Source organism: Camponotus floridanus, unplaced genomic scaffold (assembly GCF_003227725.1).
Source record: "Camponotus floridanus strain SB8 unplaced genomic scaffold, Cflo_v7.5 scaffold1, whole genome shotgun sequence".
Taxonomy (NCBI): Eukaryota; Metazoa; Arthropoda; class Insecta; order Hymenoptera; family Formicidae; genus Camponotus; species Camponotus floridanus.
In genome coordinates, this window is record NW_020229214.1 from 1 (window position 1) to 23056 (window position 23056).

The 23056-nt window shown below is 31.3% G+C and overlaps 3 protein-coding genes across 4 annotated transcripts; 2 read left to right on the forward strand and 1 right to left on the reverse strand.

The window, feature by feature from the left end:
• Positions 1-6809: 6809 nt before the first annotated feature.
• LOC105253649 (MOB kinase activator-like 3) lies at positions 6810-8656 on the forward strand. 2 transcript variants are annotated; one of them, XM_011261799.3, is made up of 6 exons: positions 6810-6874; positions 6985-7301; positions 7536-7686; positions 7904-8131; positions 8219-8334; positions 8407-8656. In XM_011261799.3, exons 2-6 carry the CDS (start codon positions 7257-7259, stop codon positions 8572-8574), a joined length of 708 nt encoding a protein of 235 aa, XP_011260101.1. In that variant the 5' UTR covers positions 6810-6874; positions 6985-7256; the 3' UTR covers positions 8575-8656. The 2 variants fall into 2 exon arrangements, with proteins under 2 accessions (XP_011260101.1, XP_011260100.1); XM_011261798.3 differs by having other exon boundaries at positions 6817-7301.
• Positions 8657-11048: 2392 nt separating this feature from the next.
• On the reverse strand, positions 11049-14353 carry LOC105253648 (mitochondrial-processing peptidase subunit beta). The gene is made up of 7 exons (XM_011261796.2): positions 14214-14353; positions 13352-13570; positions 12723-13108; positions 12441-12634; positions 12034-12203; positions 11684-11938; positions 11049-11431 (listed from the first exon to the last, which is right to left on the reverse strand). The coding sequence occupies exons 1-7, from the start codon at positions 14280-14282 to the stop codon at positions 11291-11293; spliced, it is 1434 nt and encodes a 477-aa protein (XP_011260098.1). The 5' UTR covers positions 14283-14353; the 3' UTR covers positions 11049-11290.
• Positions 14354-14608: 255 nt separating this feature from the next.
• Positions 14609-22237, forward strand: LOC105253647 (RNA-binding protein 5). The gene is made up of 8 exons (XM_011261795.3): positions 14609-14813; positions 15981-16580; positions 16681-16750; positions 18078-18151; positions 18980-19093; positions 19261-20011; positions 20096-20259; positions 20370-22237. The coding sequence occupies exons 2-8, from the start codon at positions 16005-16007 to the stop codon at positions 21369-21371; spliced, it is 2751 nt and encodes a 916-aa protein (XP_011260097.1). The 5' UTR covers positions 14609-14813; positions 15981-16004; the 3' UTR covers positions 21372-22237.
• The last annotated feature ends 819 nt before the right edge of the window (positions 22238-23056 follow it).

Sequence of the window (23056 nt, forward strand, 5' to 3'; positions counted from 1 at the left end):
GTAGTCCTGCCGTTAAAAATGGCGGCGGGGAGAGCCCAAACACTACCCCGACGGGACCGTTAAATAGGTCCCGGCGGGTGTGCATAAGGTGCATTTTCCCACGTAAAAAAAAAAAAAAAAAAAAAAAATTGTTAAATTATGTTGTATTACATTTCCAAATTATATTATATTTTAATAAGAAATTCAACAATGAATTAACATAATATCCGACATGAACAATACCCGTGCTAATGATTTTGTTTTACGGTCTTGTTATGCAAATTTTAAATTTATATACCTATATTGCAAAATAAATGCTGCCAATTGTTATATATATTATATTATATAAAAAATTATATATAATATAACCCTCCCATGGGGTACACCTTGTCGTGGTGGGAGGGCTTAGTACTTGGATGGTTCCTTGAGATTTATTTTAAATTTTTCTATTTACGATAAATCTTATGGTGCTTGAAAGGGAAGCGAAGTACCCTTTCGCGTCGTCGGTGCCGTCAACGTGCCGCGGACGGCTGCGCTTCGTAACCGCGTTTTCGCGTTATAGTATTATCGCGTTATCGCGTTTTCGCGTTTTCAAAATCCCAATTTCGTTTTTGTCAATGAGTCTCTCCTTCCGACGCCAACTAACTGGGATGTTTCATCGAGTCGTTGCTTTGCGACGTACTCGCGCCTTGTGCAACGTGGCACTTGGTGATGCCGGCCGCGCAGAACGTATGTCCAGTACAAAATGTATATGGGCGCGCGGGTTCGATGCTTCGCGCTCGATCGGCTTAGTGATGAACACGCTCTGCTTCGTCAATTGATTTGGCCCGAATCGGTTAGAACTCGATCGATTGTTCGAAATGGTCGTCAATGGGTCCCTTCTCTTTGCTCGTCTACTCTACAGCCACACGCCTAGCGTGTGTTAACCCTGTCGAGGAGTCGAGTGGATTCCCCTAGGCACGATTTTCGCTCGGTAAAAGGGGTTGCCTCCCCATTTTCTAAATTGCTGAATGTTAGCTTTTAAAAAATGTGGGTATCCTCTTCTTTTACCGTCTATCAGCCTTGTGTACTGCGCTAGTGATATAGCATCCGTGCGGGTCACTTGAAATCGTGCTTAGCGGGTCCAGGTTCGATACGAGATAGGATAATTATGCGCGAAAAAGAGCTGGTGAACTTTATTTTCCTCTATTCCGTCAATCGTTTCGTCTTCTTTCCGGTTCGGGCCTAATCTTTGCTCGTTGTATCGTTGCATTCCCGACCTGTTGGCTCGAAATTGATTCTCGCGAAATGAAATGGGATTTTCGCTCGTACCGAAACCGGGAGTGTCGGACAAAGTATATATATATTAAATATATACATCGCGCGACAAAATTTTTAATCGTACCGAATTAGTGCGGGAGTGCCGTTTAGTATCGCGCGTAAAATAACGAAAATAGCGATATAAAAATATCGCTCGTGAGTGCGGGAGTGCCGTTGAAAGTATCGCGCGTCAACAACATGAGAGGAGGAGGAGGCCTGGGAGAGGCATCTTGCATCGGCGGAGCAACCTGATGGTGAATATTTATTATTTGTATATCAATTGTTATAAATCGTACGCATAATAATTCGATCTTATTATTTAAATGAATTAAACAGAAAATTAGAGAGAAAGATTTTTATAAAAGTTATATAAAACTTTTTAAAAAACTTTCTTAAAACACAGTTTTAAAATTTTATAAAAATTTTCCACACGTGTTTATTTCTGCTTATTATTTTACACATCGGATATAAAATTCCGCGCGATAAAAATTTTTTGAAATATTGATTGCATTTTGTGAGCATTAATATAAATGAATTTTATATTTGTATGTTACAGACAACTAGCTTCGATAACAACAACTCCGCTGTTGCGCATCAGTGCCGGTGAGTGAGAAAAACTTTTATTTAACTTTAAGGTAACGGATTCGTAGAGCTTGTAGATGTAGAATGTAGATTGTAGATTGTAGATTGTAGATTGTAGATTGTAGATTGTAGATTGTGAATTGTAGAGTAAGTCCGTTGCCTTAAAATGGATGAGCTAGGATAGATTAAATTAAATAACTTTTAATAAATTCTTTCGAAATGCTTTGCATCTATTGCGAAAATATATTGAAGTATTAATTTAAAAAAGAGAATCAAGAAAATAAATTTTTTTTGTAAAGACTTGACTAGTTTATTATATAGGTTATTAAAGAGTACGCATTAATAATTTTAACAATTTTATCAATTTTTGATACTAGTTTATTCTTATAACGCGCACTTATTTTATTCTAATTTCTTATATCATAGCTCATCCATTGTAGAATTTGTTTGTAGATATTGTTTTTAAATTTTACTTTAACTTAAAATAAAGCCAAACGATTAATTAATTAAATAATTTGTAATATCATAAAAGTTATACACGTACATGAATTTTATATTTTATTAGAATATATAGTATATAGAAATTTGTAGTAATTTGGCTTTATTTGAGTTAAAATAAAGTTATATTCAAATATTTAAGAAACGATCGTAAAATCGAGCGATCGTTACGATGAGCGTGAAATATTTACGCTCATTTGCCGGTAATTAATCGGCAAAAGAAGGAGTTTATCTCCTTTTTCGATCTCTGATTAGAGATCGAGCGAGAAAGTGGCCAGAATCAACGAAAAGTAAGTTCAATTGGCCTGAAGAAAAGCTTTACGTACAATAGTACGTAATGTCGGACATTTTTTCGCGCGGTTAGGGCATGCGGTTAGAGAATGTAATTAGGGCACATAATTAAAATATACGTGATTAGAGATAGGCTTTCCTCGAATAATTTCACTTAATCGAGAAATAGGATTGTTAGGGCTATTAGGTGATCATTAGGTTTTTTTCCTTTCAAATTCCTTTCTATTATGTCATGCTATTAGGTCATCATTAGATATTCCTTTCTATTATGCCATGCTATTAGGTCATCATTAGGTTTTTTTCCTTCCAATTTTCCTTTCAAAAAGTAGAGGATTGTTAATGCTATTATGTGATTAATTTAGCTGATTTTATATTATGTATCTTTTAAGGAATCAAGAAATGTAGGTTTAAATAATATTAGGGAAAACAAATTAATAAATATTTCAATAATTATATTATTAATATTAAGAATTTTTAAGAGATCAATATTTTTTGAGTGTTTTTTTATATGTATTTTATTTATATAAGGATGAAAATTAAATTGTTAACACTCAATAATTTGTATAGTAATACGAATTTTTTTGCGAAATTTTATGTACTTATGTAATACGAAATTTATGTACTTTTATGTAATACGAAATTTTGTATGAAAAATTTAAAATATAAATTTATATATTAACCTATTTTTTAGTAATATAAATAATAAATTTCGTATATTTATGAATTTATAAGTTATTTTTAAATATAGAAATTGAAAGATTTAAAGTAGAATTAAGAATGATATTAAAGAATAGATATTAAAGATTGAATAGAATTTATAGAAAAAGATTTATTATTAAAATTCCAAATAAAATTTTGATTTAAATAATACCTATAAATAATAACTTTTCGAAAATTTATATGTTCATTTATTTATATATTTATGGTTTTAATTTAAATAATAATTTTTACAAAATTTATATATTTATATACTTATATATACATTTAAGGTTTTAGTGTAAATAATAATTTTTATATAAAATTTATATGTTTATTTTCTTATATATAGTTGTTTGTGTATTTATGTATTTAAAATTTTAATTTAAATAATAATTTTTATATAAAATTTATATGTTTATTTTCTTATATATAGATGTTTGTGTATTTATGTATTTAAAATTTTAATTTAAATAATAATTTTTATAAAATTTATATATTTATATATATTTTGAGATATATATAATTTCATTAATTGTATTTCATTAATTTTATTTATATAAATTTGTCTAAATAGCTTATAATAATCAAGTTTAATATCGAAGATATTAAGAAAATTATTTTTTTCAGATATTTGTGAATATATATTGAATGTATATAATATAATATATAATATAACATTGAATATAGTGAATATTATGAACATATAATAGGATAGTAGTTTGTTAGGGCTACTCCATATAATGCTCCTTATGCACATGGTTCCGGGGACTTGTGCGTTGGAAGACTAAGGAAAGGCTCGTGGGGTTTTTAGTTGGTAGTCCTTGCCGTTAAAATGGCGGCGGGGAGAGCCCAACACTACCCCGACGGGACCGTTAAATAGGTCCCGGCGGGGTGTGCATAAGGTGCATTTTCCCCACGTAAAAAAAAAAAAAAAAAAAAAAATTGTTAAATTATGTTGTATTACATTTCCAATTATATTATATTTTAATAATGAAATTCAACAATGAATAACATAATATCCGACATGAACAATACCGTGCTAATGATTTTGTTTTACGGTCTTGTTATGCAAATTTAAATTTATATACTATATTGCAAAATAAATGCTGCAATTGTATATATTATATTATATATAAAATTATATATAATATAACCCTCCCATGGGGTACACCTTGTCGTGGTGGGAGGGCTTAGTACTTGGATGGTGCCTTGAGATTTATTTTAAATTTTTCTATTTACGATAAATCTTATGGTATCTGAAAGGGAAGCTAAGTACCCTTTCGCGTCGTCGGTGCCGTCAACGTGCCGCGGACGGCTGCGCTTCGTAACCGCGTTTTCGCGTTATAGTATTATCGCGTTATCGCGTTTTCGCGTTTTCAAAATCCCAATTTCGTTTTTGTCAACGAGTCTCTCCTTCCGACGCCAACTAACTGGGATGTTTCATCGAGTCGTTGCTTTGCGACGTACTCGCGCCTTGTGCAACGTGGCACTTGGTGATGCCGGCCGCGCAGAACGTATGTCCAGTACAAAATGTATATGGGCGCGCGGGTTCGATGCTTCGCGCTCGATCGGCTTAGTGATGAACACGCTCTGCTTCGTCAATTGATTTGGCCCGAATCGGTTAGAACTCGATCGATTGTTCGAAATGGTCGTCAATGGGTCCCTTCTCTTTGCTCGTCTACTCTACAGCCACACGCCTAGCGTGTGTTAACCCTGTCGAGGAGTCGAGTGGATTCCCCTAGGCACGATTTTCGCTCGGTAAAAGGGGTTGCCTCCCCATTTTCTAAATTGCTGAATGTTAGCTTTTAAAAAATGTGGGTATCCTCTTCTTTTATCGTCTATCAGCCTTGTGTACTGCGCTAGTGATATAGCATCCGTGCGGGTCACCTGAAATCGTGCTTAGCGGGTCCAGGTTCGATACGAGATAGGATAATTATGCGCGAAAAAGAGCTGGTGAACTTTATTTTCCTCTATTCCGTCAATCGTTTCGTCTTCTTTCCGGTTCGGGCCTAATCTTTGCTCGTTGTATCGTTGCATTCCCGACCTGTTGGCTCGAAATTGATTCTCGCGAAATGAAATGGGATTTTCGCTCGTACCGAAACCGGGAGTGTCGGACAAAGTATATATATATATTAAATATATACATCGCGCGACAAAATTTTTAATCGTACCGAATTAGTGCGGGAGTGCCGTTTAGTATCGCGCGTAAAATAACGAAAATAGCGATATAAAAATATCGCTCGTGAGTGCGGGAGTGCCATTGAAAGTATCGCGCGTCAACAACATGAGAGGAGGAGGAGGCCTGGGAGAGGCATCTTGCATCGGCGGAGCAACCTGATGGTGAATATTTATTATTTGTATATCAATTGTTATAAATCGTACGCATAATAAATTCGATCTTATTATTTAAACGAATTAAAGAGAAAATTAGAGAGAAAGATTTTTATAAAAGTTATATAAAACTTTTTAAAAAACTTTCTTAAAAAACAGTTTTAAAATTTTATAAAATTTTTCCACACGTGTTTATCTCTGCTTATTATTTTACACATCGGATATAAAATTCCGCGCGATAAAAATTTTTTGAAATATTGATTGCATTTTGTGAGCATTAATATAAATGAATTTTATATTTGTATGTTACAGACAACTAGCTTCAATAACAACAACTCCGCTGTTGCGCATCAGTGCCGGTGAGTGAGAAAAACTTTTATTTAACTTTAAGGTAACGGATTCGTAGAGATTGTAGGTGTAGATTGTAGATTGTAGATTGTAGATTGTAGATTGTAGATTGTGAATTGTAGAGTAAGTCCGTTGCCTTAAAATGGATGAGCTAGGATAGATTAAATTAAATAACTTTTATTAAATTCTTTCGAAATGCTTTGCATCTATTGCGAAACTATATTGAAGTATTAATTTAAAAAAGAGAATCAAGAAAAGAAAATTTTTTTGTAAAGACTAGTTGTAACGACTAGATTACAGTGAGACAACTCTCGTCGCCGCGCGCTTCTACTCACGCAGATTAGCCGATCTTCTTTATTTAATATTTCGTTAATTATTGCGACAATCCCAAAACAATATAGGTCATTCCTTCTTAATTTGAGCCAATCTACTTCTTTATTTCGTTAAGGTCGAAAATTGACGGACACCCTGTATAAATATGGCAATGAATATAGAAAAATATTTATTTTATCTTTAAACATTACATTGAAAGATTACAATATCTTTCGCGATTGAATAAGTTATTTACTATCTATTTATATACTTAAGTGTCTTGTTATACTCTGGTACTACCGGCATTTCGTGCACATAGTACGGAACAGAACCAGAAATTGTGCACATTATATATTACCCTCTGAGAACATTCATGAACTTTGGCTTTGTAGTTGTCCACGTTTGTAATATCCATAGAGGGAGTATCGTTTTCAGGGATCACCTAAAAGCAGTCCATGACATCTCTCAGTCTTATCTCTGGTACAAAGCCTTAATTATGCACCAAAAGCTAGTCAGGTGCATAGGTGTAGCGCAGGTAACGAATTCGCTAAAAGCCATGCAAGTCAAAGCCATAAATAATTCTACTTATATTTTTAATCACATTTTATAATATACACCATGCTGTTATAAATTTATTGTCTTCAGTTGCAAAACAAGAGTGTAATACATTGGAGTTTTGATTGCAACACGAGCAATCTCGGATAATAATTTCAATAAATAATCTCTTGTATTTTTGTCTACGTGGATAGTCTACGAGAAAGATTTTTACTTATAGTTTTTTCGACAATATAAGTAAATATGACGTTATGAAAATTTGAATTGAAAAGCCTTATATATAATTGTGCCAAGTGCGTGCTGGCCGGTTTCTTAGGTTTTTTTTATGAGAATATAACTGAGGATAATACAATTTTTATACAATGACTACATTAAGTGGCTTTATAGAATTCTTCCAGAAAGGAAAGGTAAACACAATAATTATTAATTAGATAAATCTTAAGACAAACTGAACTAAAATATTGATTTCTTACATCTTATAACCTATGTCATAATTATCTCTATGTGATATTATTATTTACGATACATGTTACGAAATTTATTATAAAAATTCAGAGAATTTTTACTCTTATATAAATATTAGAAATGTCTTTGTACATACACAAACCATATTCATATATTTATGTATATTTTAATTGCAGACATTTAGACCAAAGAAGAAATTTGCTCATGGAACATTACGTTATTCTTTACATAAACAAGCTCAAGCTTCCCTTAATTCTGGCATCAACTTAAGAGCTGTTGTAAAATTACCACCTGGAGAAGATTTAAATGATTGGATTGCTGTTCATGGTATATATAAATATTTAATAATTATGAAAAGATTTGTTAATATTAAAAATTTTATTGGAAATATTCAGAGATGCATTGTTATATAGTTATATATTATATAGTGCTTATTTTCATATTATATTATACTGAATTAAAAAAATATATCAAATGTTTCAATCTCACTTTTCGTTTATATATTGAAAGGAGAACAATAATTATTTATTTTTTCTTTTTTTAGTTGTGGACTTTTTTAATAGAATAAATCTTATATATGGTACTGTATCTGAGTATTGCGATTCAGCATCATGTCCAACAATGAGTGGTGGAGCACGTTTTGAATATTTGTGGGCAGATGGTGAAAAATATAAAAAGCCAACAGCATTACCAGCACCACAGTATGTTACTCTTCTTATGGATTGGACTGAAGCTCAAATTAATAATGAAACAGTTTTTCCAGTATCAACAGGTTGTTACATTTATCTATAGTATTGTTCAATAATAACTAATTCTATTTTGCTAAAGCATATAAAAGAAAAATATTTTTTTATTACAGATGTGCCATTTCCTAAAACATTTATACCATTATGCAGAAAAATCTTAACACGTCTCTTTAGAGTTTTTGTCCATGTATATATCCATCATTTTGATCGCATTGTAGCAATAGGAGCAGTAAGTAGATCTTTAATTTTAATATTTTACTATATTATGTATAAATCTCTGAGTATATCACTATTATTTTAGGAAGCACACGTGAATACATGTTACAAGCATTTCTATTACTTTGTAACAGAATTTGATTTAATTAATCCTAAAGAATTAGAACCATTAGCTGAAATGACTGCCAAAGTTTGTAAGGATAGTGCTTCTCCTACTCGAAGCACACTGCCATCAAACAATCAAAGTAGATAGTTTACTTATTTTTATTTGTTTAATAATAACAAAACTAATTATACAATTTACAGTAAATTAGCAGAATCTCCAAACATATATACGTAAGTTTATTTTATATGAAAATAAACTATAACTTAACATTTTTATTTGAATTATATCATTTTATAAAAATAATTTACTTTATAGATATTAATAACACTTTTAAAAAACGTAATGTTTTATTGGTTTAAGTAATGATTTTCATTAATAAGAGTTAGTTTGAGAGATTGATATATTTATTATCAATATATAATATATTGATAATATTATATCAATATATAATTATTATATTATAAACAATATATCTCATTTTACTCATCTTTATATATTATTCTCAATCTAGATTAAAAATAATTACAATAATGATGCAATATACAGAGATTTATATAATGCCTTTAAATATTAACATTTAAATATGTAGATACATGTCTAAACTACTTTGTTGAGAGAAGACTACTCTTTTAAAAAAAGAGTAGTCTTCTCTCAACAAAGTAGTTTAGACATGTATCTTACAAATTTTTTATTCAAATATATATATTTAATATAAATATATAATACATATTTATAAATATAATTATTTATAAATATATTATATAATTATATAAATATATCTTGTGTGTTAATGATAAAAGAATAATTATATATACAGTATTCTGCAAATTTTCTTATTTTATTTTATATAATTATTTTCAAAATTAGAACAATTATTAATAAATCTAATATATATACTATTAGATCATTGTAATCTAAAGATAAATCTCAAATATTTTTTTGTTGAAATTTAAATGCTCAACTCTTTTAAAGGATATTTCATCAAATTTCTATATTTCTAGTCTTTTAAGTTTAATATTTTTTTGTATCAAAATAAAAACCTAATAAGATCTTAGATAATTATAATCTCCTATATAACATTTTAAGAATTAATTATGTATATTAAAGGATAGGATTAATTTGTCTTGTTTTTTTATGTTTGTATTTTTTGTATAAATTTTATTTGAAACGGTCATGCTAAAACTTTTTCTTACACACACCCACACACACCCACACACACACACACACACACACACACACACACACACACATATTTAATATAATGTAACTCTTTTTATTAATTAAAAGAATTTGAAAAGTTTAATGATAAAATAAAAAAGTAGCAGTGCATTTAATAATTAATATATCATAAATAAAAATGCTGAAATTACATTTAGATCTATACAATCTATATAATAAAAATAGAAAGTATTAAGAGCTTGCTATTATTCATTTATTATTAATATTTGTCATATATTTAAATATTTTGTTTGCAATACATTGTAATATTTGAAGAGCATTGTAGCCAAATAAGTATATTATCCTACATTTTCGCAAATATATGTAGTAAATAATTTCTCTTTTTATACTAAAATTTATATTTTATCTTCACATTATTTGTCTCTATGTTTATTTATATAATAAATTTACATCGATCAATGTTTAAAAATAAAGATTTTAGTGTAAAATTAATGTAAGAGAAGAGGACAGAAATTTACATTATATATATCTTCCTATAATCTATATAATGGAGAATCATTTCAGATCTGAAAAATATTTACCAAATACCAAAGCTTATTGCTAATAATATTAAGCATCTTTTATATATTATGTATTATATAAATAAATAAATGTAAATATTTTGTAATTTTAAGATTTAATCCTCAAGTTCAGACATGTAATTTCTCGGATTTTATTGTTCTAATTTATTTGTTAGATTATTTCATTCTAATTTACTTTATTAATATAATTTACTTTAGTGATATTAATTATATTTTTTATTGTTTTTATCTTTATATTTGTTGAGTTTGATTGATAAAATAGTAAATTGAAAATACATGATATTAAATTTATATTGAAATTTATGCCTGTACTTAAGGTTTAAAGTTTATTTTTAGCATAATAATATTATTGATATCAAGTGCAGTCCAGAAAAGTACAAATACTAATCGGAATATTCCATTTTCTTTATATTTATTGCTAAAAGATTCATGACAACATAAATTGTATGTATTTTGTAAATAAAAAATATATTGCTCTTTAGCTATTTATTTGCTCGTCATGTTACTTTGATGAATTGAATAAAAATTGCATTTATATCAAAATTATTTTTTATCTTCCTTATTACTACTTATGCGTTCATCTTCATTAATATTAATTATTATTCATTAATATTAAAATATAAATTATACAAATTTCAAAAAAATTAAAATATTAGCTTCTTTTATATGTAATTTATCATATATAATTTTGCAATCTATATGTGAGAATTTGTGGTTATTCTGAATATAATAAATTTAAAGTAGACATATGTATAGATTGCATTTTTCAACATTATCAATTAAAATGAAGAATACTATAAATAAGCACTTTAATTTTTAATATTTAATTTTTTGTGTATAATATTAAGAAATTATTCAAAATACATTTTCGATCATTTATTTTAATCAAGCAGTATACATCAACGATCACTTATTTTGCATAAATGTATGATAAGATAAAACTACAATTTTCGTGTAGGGAGAAAGTTATAACATTATTATTAGAAAATTATACTTACAACACAAATATTAATTTACAAGTATTTTTCTCAGATTGCAGACATATATATCGTAGTTTTTATTTCTAATTGATGTGCTAAGATTTGTTGACAACTTGAAGATGATTACACTCTGAGCCAATACATAGCTCCACGAATGTAATTATAATCTGGTAGATTTTCAACAGGGCCAACTGCTGCAATCACTGGACATTGATCAAAAATATACTTCATACCCACATTTTGTATAGTTTGAGCAGTTACACTCTGAAAAGAAATTATACATAATCACAATTAATGTATTATATGTGTTACATGTATTATATGTGTTCTGAAAAGAATGAGATAATCTTGTAATAAATCTTACAAGATATCCATGTTTTTATTACGTTGCAAACATTTTCGATAAGTTATTACACATATATATAAATAAGAGAAAAAAAAAAAGATATTGAATTAGATAAAAATTTCTTTATGACAGAAAAACTTTTATATATATGTATAATTGAAGCTACATACATCTATCCTCATCTCGAGTTCGTGAAGTGGAATACGGCGGTTATAACATAATATTTGACGGCCAATATCTTCGCAAATAGCGGTGGTGCCATCCAATTGTAAGAACATATTAGTTTTAAGAATATTCTTTGCACGCGCTACTTCTTTCTCAGTAACTGATGTACATAATTTCATCCATTCATGTTGAATATTTGATATCATATCATCACATTGCATGGGATCACAAACGAAATATATACCCCACAGTCCTGTATCCTGCATAATTAAAGAATGATATATTGATCACAAATCATTGCTATAATCACATATTTTTTTTATATGAAATGCATTAACATTTATTTAATATATACCTTATAACATGTGTTAAAACTCTGGTAACTATGACATAAGCCGTCTTCTGCACAAGTTTTAGCTAGATTGCTTGCATTATTTACACCCCCTCCTTGGCTACGATCCCATGCTCCTATAAGAGTGTTGGCGACCATAAGAGGAATGTTGTCTGCTTCAGCCCATCCAGCACCTTTTGCCATATTGTTTATTAATTGTATTGCATAAATTATTATAAACTAGTTTATTTGGTGTATCTGTATGTGTATGAATTATATATTTTAATTTATATACATATACATATATATATATATATATATATATATATATATACACATATTAAAAATTCATATATATTTTAATATATAATATTTAATTCATATATATTTTAATTTTAATTTCATATTTTAAATAAATGATTTTTAAATACCTTCAACAGCAAACGCGACATGAGCGAGAGGGATTGTATCATCGCGAACTCTTATTTCAGAGCCAGTATAACGGCAGGCTTTAACATATTCTGGAATAGCATCATAATCTGGTCCTGCCATTTGACCAAAATGCTTATTAGCAAGTTCAATTAATTGATTATGATCTACACCACCAGCACCAGCTAGTACAAATCTAAACAAAAATAATATCTTGATTTTTAAACATTGTTGGAATTTCAATTATATATAAATGAAAAATCACTTGATGACAAAAATTTTACCTAGATGGTCCATAATGAGTTTTCACATAATGTTGAAGATCGTCTCGTGAAATACTTTTAATATTTTTAGTAGGGCCCAGTATCGTCCGTCCTAAAGATGTACCTTGATAGGCTGCAGCATGCAAGTGGTCAAATACAACTTCTTGCAAATTTGTTTCAACTTCTTGCATTTCACGTAAAATAACACCACGTTCCCTTTCAATTTCATTTTCGCCTAACTTAGAATTTTTAATAATATCACTGAGAATTTCAATAGCTTTTGGTACATCTTGTGACAAGCATTTTGCATAAAATACTGTTTGTTCTCGACTTGTATAAGCATTCAAATGAGCTCCCATGTTCTCAATTTCCAATTCTAAATCAGTTTGAGAACGTTTGGCAGTACCCTATAAAAAAAAGATTCACTAATTTTAATAGAAAACTTAATAGTTTATTAGATATTTAGAATTGTAACAAAATCATATAACTCTTATGGAAATTATTTAAAACTTTAATCATATGCAAATATACTACAGTTATATCATATAAAGATACAAATGTTCTGTTTCAATTACAAAAATGTGCATACACAAGTTTTAAAAAATTTAAATGATTATTTTTTGTTAGTGACACTAGTGAAATTAATATACCTTAAAAGCCATGTGTTCCATGAAATGAGCAACACCATTGTTATCATCTGTCTCATATCGACTGCCAGAATCTATCCAAAGACCAACAGTAGCTGTTGCAGCTCCGCTATCTTCACTAGCAACTCTCATTCCACTATCCAAAGTTGTAACTCTCGTAGCTGGTTGATTGATAAGCGTTTCTTTCAGAGAAGCAGCAGTTGATTGCCATTGTTTTGGTATCTAATCGACAAAGTTATTAACAAATTCTTTAAATAATATATAACTTTAATCAAAAACATAATCAAATTTATTATAATGAACATTCTTTTCATAAGAAAATTTTATATATTATTAAATGATAAACGCCTGTCCAAATTGCTAATAATTATTACATCATAAATTTCTACGAATATTACGAATAATATTTTTCTTAAGTATTTTTAAATAATTAACAACAAAATATATATATATATTAATGTTTTTTTCATAATGCATATATGTTAAATCACTTCTTTTTTTTTTTGTAGAGTGCTTCCAACTTCAGCAATTGTCTCGCACACATTTATATCTAGATTTATCTCTTTTTATTAGTCAATGAGATCAATATTGTTGAGGTTAGAAATATAAGTATAAATTTGAAAGTATATCGAGCTTTTATTTTTTTTATCGCGTCTTATCACAAATAATTTACACTATCAGACAATCATATCATTTTCACATATTAAATACTCTAAAACTATTATTTTACTCTTATTACGTAAGGACCTGAAAATGACAAATGTCGTTCTGTTCAAGTCAAATAAAATTACAAACAAATTGTTGCGAAATTAAAACCATTATCACAATCACTATTAACCGAATTGTAAAATGTAATCGGTTTTACCTTTACAAGGCTGGTTTTATTTGTATATATGCGCAGTGCGCTACCAATTTTTAATAGACGAGTCGCCATTTTTTCGGGGCAATTATCGAGCGAAGCCGATGTTGTCGTCGTCGGCTGCCGACGAAACGACAAAGAGAACTTGTCGATCCTATCACGAGATGGCGTTGTAATCTCGCGAGCCAATCTATTCACGCCTCTCGTTCTAGGAACAAATTGTCGCGTTTGAACGAATAATATCGTGCGTCTCACTCGGCGGCCAATCAGCTCGCCGCTCCCTCGAAAGGAACGACATGTGGTGGAAGGTGATTGGCTGCCGCGCGCCTAGTGGAGAAATTGCGCATGCGCGTGGCCGATTCGCGCGATTCAATACAGCCTTGTAATCGAAGCTTGAGGTACACGTAATGAGTTTCGACTCGTTCTTCGTGGAATCGCCATATTTTACGGATCGAACGGGAAGCTTGACAACGCCATTGTGTGGATTGTGTTATTTTTCGACGATCGCGTCGAGTCTTTAGTAAAATAGCGAGCGCCGAATATTGCGGCTTCATTTGCTTTATCGAGAGCCTGATATCGCGCTGAAACAACGAGTCACCGTGAAAGGTAATGTTTATTCATCGACGCCTCGCAGCTTCCTGATCGGGAACGGAAATCCACCGCGCGTCGTGACTTTGCTAGAATACTCGCTTCAAGTATTTACAGTTTTTACTCGAGACGCGGTGGATATGTTATTTACGTTTAAGAAGCCCGATAAATCGCGATTGTAAATATTGCTCTTTGTCTGCCCCCCTCCCCTCTTCCCTCGAAGAATGTCGCGTTGGATGCATTAAAAAGCGCATTGCTGGTGCATTCATGGTGCATGTAAAAACTGCTGCAATGCGAGGATTGATTTTTTATTTTTTTCTCATTATTTTCTTCACCGTTTGGAGTAATTGGAATTATCAGACAAAATTGAAATCTGTTTCAAATTTTCCGAAGGTCGAAATTATATATTTATCATAATAAATGAAATATTACAATATTTATGTATGTTTTTTTTATTGTGGATTTAATACACAACGATATAGATAGTATATTTTCCTCCTTAAATTATTATTATATATCTTTCTGATTATTACTTTTAAATATTAGAATATATTTTTATAATATTACAGGAGAATATATATGTATTATTTAAAGTATACATTTGACATTACAGATTAAGGAGAAAAATATACTATCTGTATCGTTATGTGTTAAATCCACAATAAAAAAAACATACATAAATATTGTAATATTTCATTTATCATGATAAATATATAATTTCGACTTTTGAATTGTCTAACTAAAGGAATAAATTTCTTTGTACTGATTAGTTGAACAAACAGTTAACATGTTTATAAAATGTTTATAAAGTGATTATTAAATGAAGTGTATTAAAATTCAACTGATACATAAAAAATTTTAATAACATGTGCATATATACATATATGTATGTAATGAATATATAATTTGTATTTGTAATGAATATACAATTTGTATTTTTTTTTAAAGAGCATTTGTATTTACATTTGTATATTAAAAAAAAATATGTTTATACACATAAAAAACAACATTGTAAAGAAAAATAATAGAAAAAAAAATGGATACATATACATTTATTATAAATGTAATATTATGTACATATAATCATTTTGTTGATGTATTATTAAATATAAAAAATTTTTGAAACTAGATTTTCTCATGATTATTGAAAATTTAAAAGAATAAATTTTTTTCTTTGTTTTGCAGAAGTTGAATAAATGTGCAAACATCATGTATAGCAATAACATTGATCCTTGGGAACCTGGCTATGGGCCAGAAAGAAGAAGTCACAATTCTGATTATGATTATCGCAATGATTATGGAAGCAATAGATCACCAGAATATTCGGAACATCGAGATGTTGATCATCGCGACAGGGATCATCGTAGTCCAGACTACAGGAATCATCGTGGAAGAGACAGGGATCGCGAGAGGGACCGTTCAAGGGATAGGAGAGATCGTAGCAGAGATGAGCGTGATCGCAGCTATAGGGATCGCGAAGATCGTTATGGAAGGCAAAGAGACAGAGACTCTGTAGAACGGGACAGGGATAGAGATAGGGACAGAGACAGAGATAGAGATCGTTCTAGACGTGACAGAGATCGGGATAGAGATAGAGATCGTAGGGGAAAACGGGAAGATCGGGATCGTGATCGCGACGACGATCATAGTCGGGAAAGTTTGGACTTTGAACACGACCATGGTCGTGCCTATAGCTCGTCCATGGAAGGGATCCACTACAAATCACAATCGCCCAACAACACCATAATGATACGTGGGCTTGCTCAACATATTACTGAAAATGACGTAGGTTGTCAACTTTGTGGCCTAACATATAGTGGCCACTCGATGAGCCAGCATTATAGAACATGGCATCACTATTATCATTATGATGTGTGTATCACAGGTGCGGCAAGACATCCTCAATTGTGGCCTCATGCCTAAGGACATCAGGCTAATCCGGAAAAAAGATACAGGTAACTATTGCATTATATTAACAACTTTAATACATCCTTATGATGTAATTATCAAGCATATGAACCAAATTGTTATAATGTTGTTATGAGATTTATATGGTCATTATCTCTTACAAAATTGCTTGAACAAAATATGCAAGAAATTATTTTGGAATTTGTTACAATATAAATAGATACACAACGAGAGAAAATCATATATACAATTTTAACAAATTTCTTGCATCTATTTATTTAATTTTAAGAGTTTTTATAATATTTTAGTACCAATCATTTATATCTCAAAATTTTATTAATTTGACTATCGACTATTTATTCTTGATAAAAGGTAAGTTAAAATAAAATGGGAGAGAAATTTTGGAAAAAAAATGTTAGATTATTTGCAAAAAGCATGTAAGAGATAGTTAAATGACAACTTTATTAAATTTATTTAACACATACAGTATGCACATAATTTTAAATTATCTACCAACCAAAGAAAACATTACGTTTTTGATACTCTAATGAAAAGTTTTCAACTGTTACAAATAAGATGATACAACTTGTAGTTGTATAATTATAGGAATACATAACAAACAATCAATCCTTGGATTAGAGTACCCTTGTGTTTTACTTTCAGACGTTATATCTGAAGATGTTATTTTAATAAAAAATACAATTATTCTTTTATTATCTCTCTTGTGATAAGAAGAGTTTCAAGGAAAAATATTTTAAAAAATACAAGTATAAATTTTTATAAAACAATCAATATTTTAGATTTCTAAATTTTTTTTACTATAATTTTTTTTTATTCTTTCTCAACTTTTATATTTTAAGTAGGAAGAAAATAATTTTTTGTATTGCTATTAAAATAATGTCTTTATTATCATGCTTTAATTTGATCCTTTACTACTACTACAAACTACGGTATATAAATATAATTAATATCCGGGATCGCGGTTTTTATTATCGGCATCATTTTGTTCGCAAAAGTCTCTACATCGTTCTCGTCCAAGTTTATATAATAGAAGGGTAAAAGAAAAAAAAGATCAAGAAATTTTGCCTCAGCTAGGTTGAAAAAAAAAATTGCCCGTAACGTTAAATTACATATACACTATACCGGTTCACGAAGTATAATCGATGAACTGCGGTCTCTCGCACGGAATTCGTTCTGCTGAGATTTAGGTAAAATGGAAAATGAAAACGAGCGACGAAGCGAAGAGACACACTTCGTTTGAAACTCGGTCTCTGTCACAATGGTTGGTGCTGTGATTGCCTGCCCTCTCAGAGTAGAGACCCCCAGGCAAAAACGTGGATTAACTCTGGATATGTGTGTATTTGCTCTGTATAGGTGCTTCGCGAGGTTTTGCATTCGTCGAGTTTAACGCGACTCAGGAGGCCGCACGGTGGATGGAGATGAAACAGGTAGAACGAAGTTCGGTCCAGATACCCAACCGATGCGTTGTCGCACGCGTGCCACCGACTGCCCCGTGGCGGCAAGGCACGGTAACGCAGCCCTCTGGCCTTCCACGTGGCCACGGCTGTGCACCTGTTAAGCTAACTTTATCGTATCTAATTATTTATCTAGGAATCCCCCACATATTTTGCAGACTTTTTCTTAACTCGCGCAAGTATTAAGTTCATTGAGGAATTTTTCGCCGCGTCGCGTGCTTTTACTTGTCCTTTGACTTAAAAGATATTCATCAACTAACAATGAAGATCGGGAAAAGGGTCATTCCAGTCGTCTTATGTCGTTTATCGTGCATTGTATTCGGGCATGCGGATTCATTTCCAAGTCATGATTCTTATGCTAATCGCGTCATCCGCTTTTCTCTATCATATTATTTGTATTTTTGCTTCTTGCGTTTCGCTTGATTCTTGATGCGATTATTTAATGATTGATTAATGACGTTCTCGAAGTTTTTATTATACAAGTTATGCACGAATTTTTTATATTTACATAATAATTTATATATGCAAGTAATCGCGCGTCATGTTGCTTGCTTGCACTTTTTTACGGAAATTTAAATATTACAAGATTGTTTATATGAATCGCGCATGAGAAAACAAGTCGGTCTGCAAACGGTGTGGAATGGCCCACGTTAATAAGCCTACGAGGCTTTGTTCGCTCGAGACAGAAAGCTATGAAGTAGAAAACTATAATATTTCGTCAACCAAGAAGGAAGTTTACGGGAAAAACAAGAGGCCTTAGGAAGACGTTGGACGGGATAACACTGAAATTCTCTGTTTCAGGGAGTGCTGATGCTGCAGGATCAGTATCGTGCATTGATGCAGTACAGTATACCGAAAGAATGTCATGTGGATAAACCGCCAGCCAAGAATACGCAGGATTGGCACTGTGTTAAGGTTCGTATCGCCTTGTGTTTCCACTCTTCAAATATGTATGTCAAATTATATATTTATCATATCATTATTCATATATTTATATATTAAATATATATATCAAATATATATTTTTAAATATATATTCAAATATGTACTCATGAATAACGATATGTTCATTTTACACACAGTGTGGAGCGCACAACTTTAAACGACGCGAGACCTGCTTCAAATGTTCCGCTTCCCGAGCGGAGAGCGAGGAAGGCGGAGAAGGAAGCGACGAAATCAGCCCACATCCCACCAACACTGTACTTTTACGGGGATTAGATGTATTAACGACCGAGGATTCGGTCCTACAAGCGATGAAGAATCTGTCGTCGATGCCGATACGTAGCATTCGCATTGGTCGCGATACTCTTACAAATACATCTCGAGGGGTATGCTATCTGGAGATGGGCAACGTAGTGGATGCGATGTACCTGCATACTGCACTCACGAAGCAAGGACTGGTAGTTGACGGCAGAAAGGTGGAGATCACATATTGTAAGCTTCATCAGATCAGTAACGCGAACGCGTGGAAGTCGAACGATGCCCAGCCGCAGAGATACACTCTGGACGACGTCGCCCAATTGGCCGAATACAGTGCCAACTTATATGCCAAAACGCCTGCTCAAAAGGCCCATTATCTTCAGTATTATACGCAGTACTATCAGAATCAGATAATGCAGGGCTCGGCGATCACATTGCCATCTCTGAATCAGACAGATCGAGTAAACGCGGCCGCGGCTGTGGCGCAATCTGCTATACAACAATTGCAGGCATCCAGGAAATTAGGAAGCGATGCTGACGATGTAAAAGGACGACCAACTCCTACAGCACCGTCTAGTACAACGTTAGCGAGTGGAAGAGTTCCCGCACATTCTAGCGATGGAAAAGTATACTGTGAGTTTTCTCAAAAATAATACTATTTAATCTATTTTAGATAATTGAGCTCTATAAAACAATCGTGTATAATTATCATTTTAGCTGTACCAGACGTCAGCACTTATCATTACGACGAATCATCTGGCTACTATTATGATCCTAGTACGGGATTATATTACGATCCGAATTCGCAATATTATTACAACAGTCATACACAACAGTTTCTTTATTGGGATGCTGAGTCATTCTCTTATCAACCAGCCAAGGTAAAATCTTTAATGAAAAGATTCATACATCACAAAGTTAATTTAAAGGTACTAAAAAAAATTAGTTTAAAAATACTAATATAAAGGTTATTTTCATTTTTGTTTTATAGACTACTGCGAGTACGACGCAGGGCGCTGCAAGTACAATAACAGCGACGGCAAGTGGTACAGATTCCGTGAGCACGAGCAATCAGGCTACGACTTCGTCAGCCGCTAACATAACTCAAGAGGCAGCGAAAGAAGATGAAAATAAAAAAAAAGACACCAAGCAAGACAAAGTAAAGGTAGCGAAAAAGATAGCAAAAGACATGGAACGGTGGGCTAAAACATTGAACCAGAAAAAAGAAAATGCGAAGAATAATTGGAACTCGGAATTTGCCGGTGTGGACGGCAATCAGGGTATCGGTGGCAGCGGTGCGGCGGACGCGGGATATGCCATTCTGGAAAAGAAAACTATCGCAACTCCTTATCACGAGGACGAGGATCAGAGTGGTAATGGATTGGTAGCCGCTTATGGTGGCGGTAGTGATACAGAGGAAGAGATAGAAGATGTACAGCAGGAAGAGAAACAGCATACTGATTGGAGTAAACTGGCATGTCTACTCTGCAAACGACAGTTCCCGAGTAAAGAGGCATTACTCCGGCATCAACAGCTATCCGATCTTCACAAGCAGAATCTGGAAAATTGGTACCAAGTACGTGGTCTAGATCCTAACGATCCGCAGCAAAGGAACAACAAATACAGAGATCGTGCTAAGGAAAGACGGGCCAAGTATGGCGAACCTGAACCACCGCAACCTAATAAGTTGAAAGAGAAATACTTGAAAACTAGAGTGGAGGACATGTCGGTGTCTTACGAAGAGCCTACGCGAGCCGGCATCGGATCAGACAACGTCGGCAATAAATTGCTCCAAAAAATGGGCTGGAGTGAAGGAATGGGCTTGGGAAAATCTAATCAAGGTAGAACGAGTATTATCGAAGCTGAAAGGCGTGTCCCTACGGCCGGATTAGGAGCGAAGACTTCGTCGTATAGCGCACTACCGGGCGATACTTATAAGGATTGCGTTAAAAAAATGATGTACGCGCGATATCAAGAATTGTCTGACACGTAATAGGTAAAGTATAGATACACTATAATAGATTTTATATATATATATATATATATATATATATATATATATAAAATATATGAATATATAAGTATACTCGTACTCGATTTTCCATAGACACATAATTACACACATTCGTATTGTTATCCGAATACTGTAGTTACTTACCATAACTGCACAGTGATAGCCAATTTTTGGAAACTGTGTGTATACTCTATGCAATATATTAACATATTTCATACATCCTCGTATGTAATTCTGTTTTCATATGCTTCAAAATAATGGCATATTGTATAATTTTGCTTTCTTTTTTGTAATATAAAAATAATTGTAATTTAAAAATATAATGATTGTCACACACAAGATCCATACGCAACATACCACACATGTATACACATATGCCATTTTCTACTTTTATTTATATAACGACGGTGTCACACTTGCGAAGTAATTCTCGTTTTAATCCCCTTTTAATTATATTCTTTTTGATTCTTGTCAAGAGTTGTGATTTTTTCTATAGAACAAACTGAATCATTTTGTTGAAAAATAGTTGATTATGAATTGTATCATTGTTCAATGCAATAATATTCTTCGCCAAAAATAAAATATGTACAGTCGATTATCAATGTAAGTACATTAGTAAAAGAATCGATGGCGAACGAATTTGATCATGAAAAGTTCTCTTTAAAATTGTAAGCAATACAACAGAACATCACAAGTTAAATTTTGAAGCATAATAAAATATTCGTTGATTTAATAAAGGAGTTGTATGAACAGCATCTTTACTATGAATATTGTCACATTGTGAGAAATGCTCGTTCTTTTTAATATGTTTAGGAAGCGAAAAAATACACGACCTATTCCTCTTATTCAAGGTATTTCAGTTTATCAAAATATTTTATATTTATTATATCGTAATGAAGTATAATAAATTCCTTTAATCTAATTGTATCAAACTGAATACAAAGATATTTTTGAATATTATATTTATTCATGTACACATATGTTTTTTTTTTTTTTTGTTTTTTTATTATGATTTCTGTCATTTTTTGGAGATAATGCATCTTAGACTTATCACTATACATATACATTTCTAACATTATTCTTACAATTTATTGCTATTTTTCTAAAATTATCGTATGAAATTCATGTATTTAATAACATCAAAAAGAATTAATAAATGTTCATGCAACATATATTATTGCTTGCTGTGGGGAACTCGTGAGTATTTTCTAAATTTGTTCATTTGACTAGATCATCATTCTCATTCAAAATCTTTTTCAGGAACAGTTATGATCGTGTAACACAATATTATCAATATAGAGTAAAGAGTATTCAATAAAATAAAATCTGTCAAGGATTATAAAAAGAAATAATTTAGTGATTTTAGAAAAATTATCTCTAGCTATAAATGTATATCAAGATATATATTTTTTAATGTATAATTTATAATATCATCTCTATCACACAATATTTTTTGAAGTTTATTACAAATTTTAAATATGATGAGGATATATATTTGGAATAGAAATAGAGTTGTGCTCTTAATAGATTATATATATACATATATAATTAATATTATGATACATACTTTCACAAAAATCAAGGAACTAAAACACACTAGAATATTAAAATGTTTAACATATTATTTGTTTCTTTTTCAAATCATATTTTAAGCTTAGTAAAAC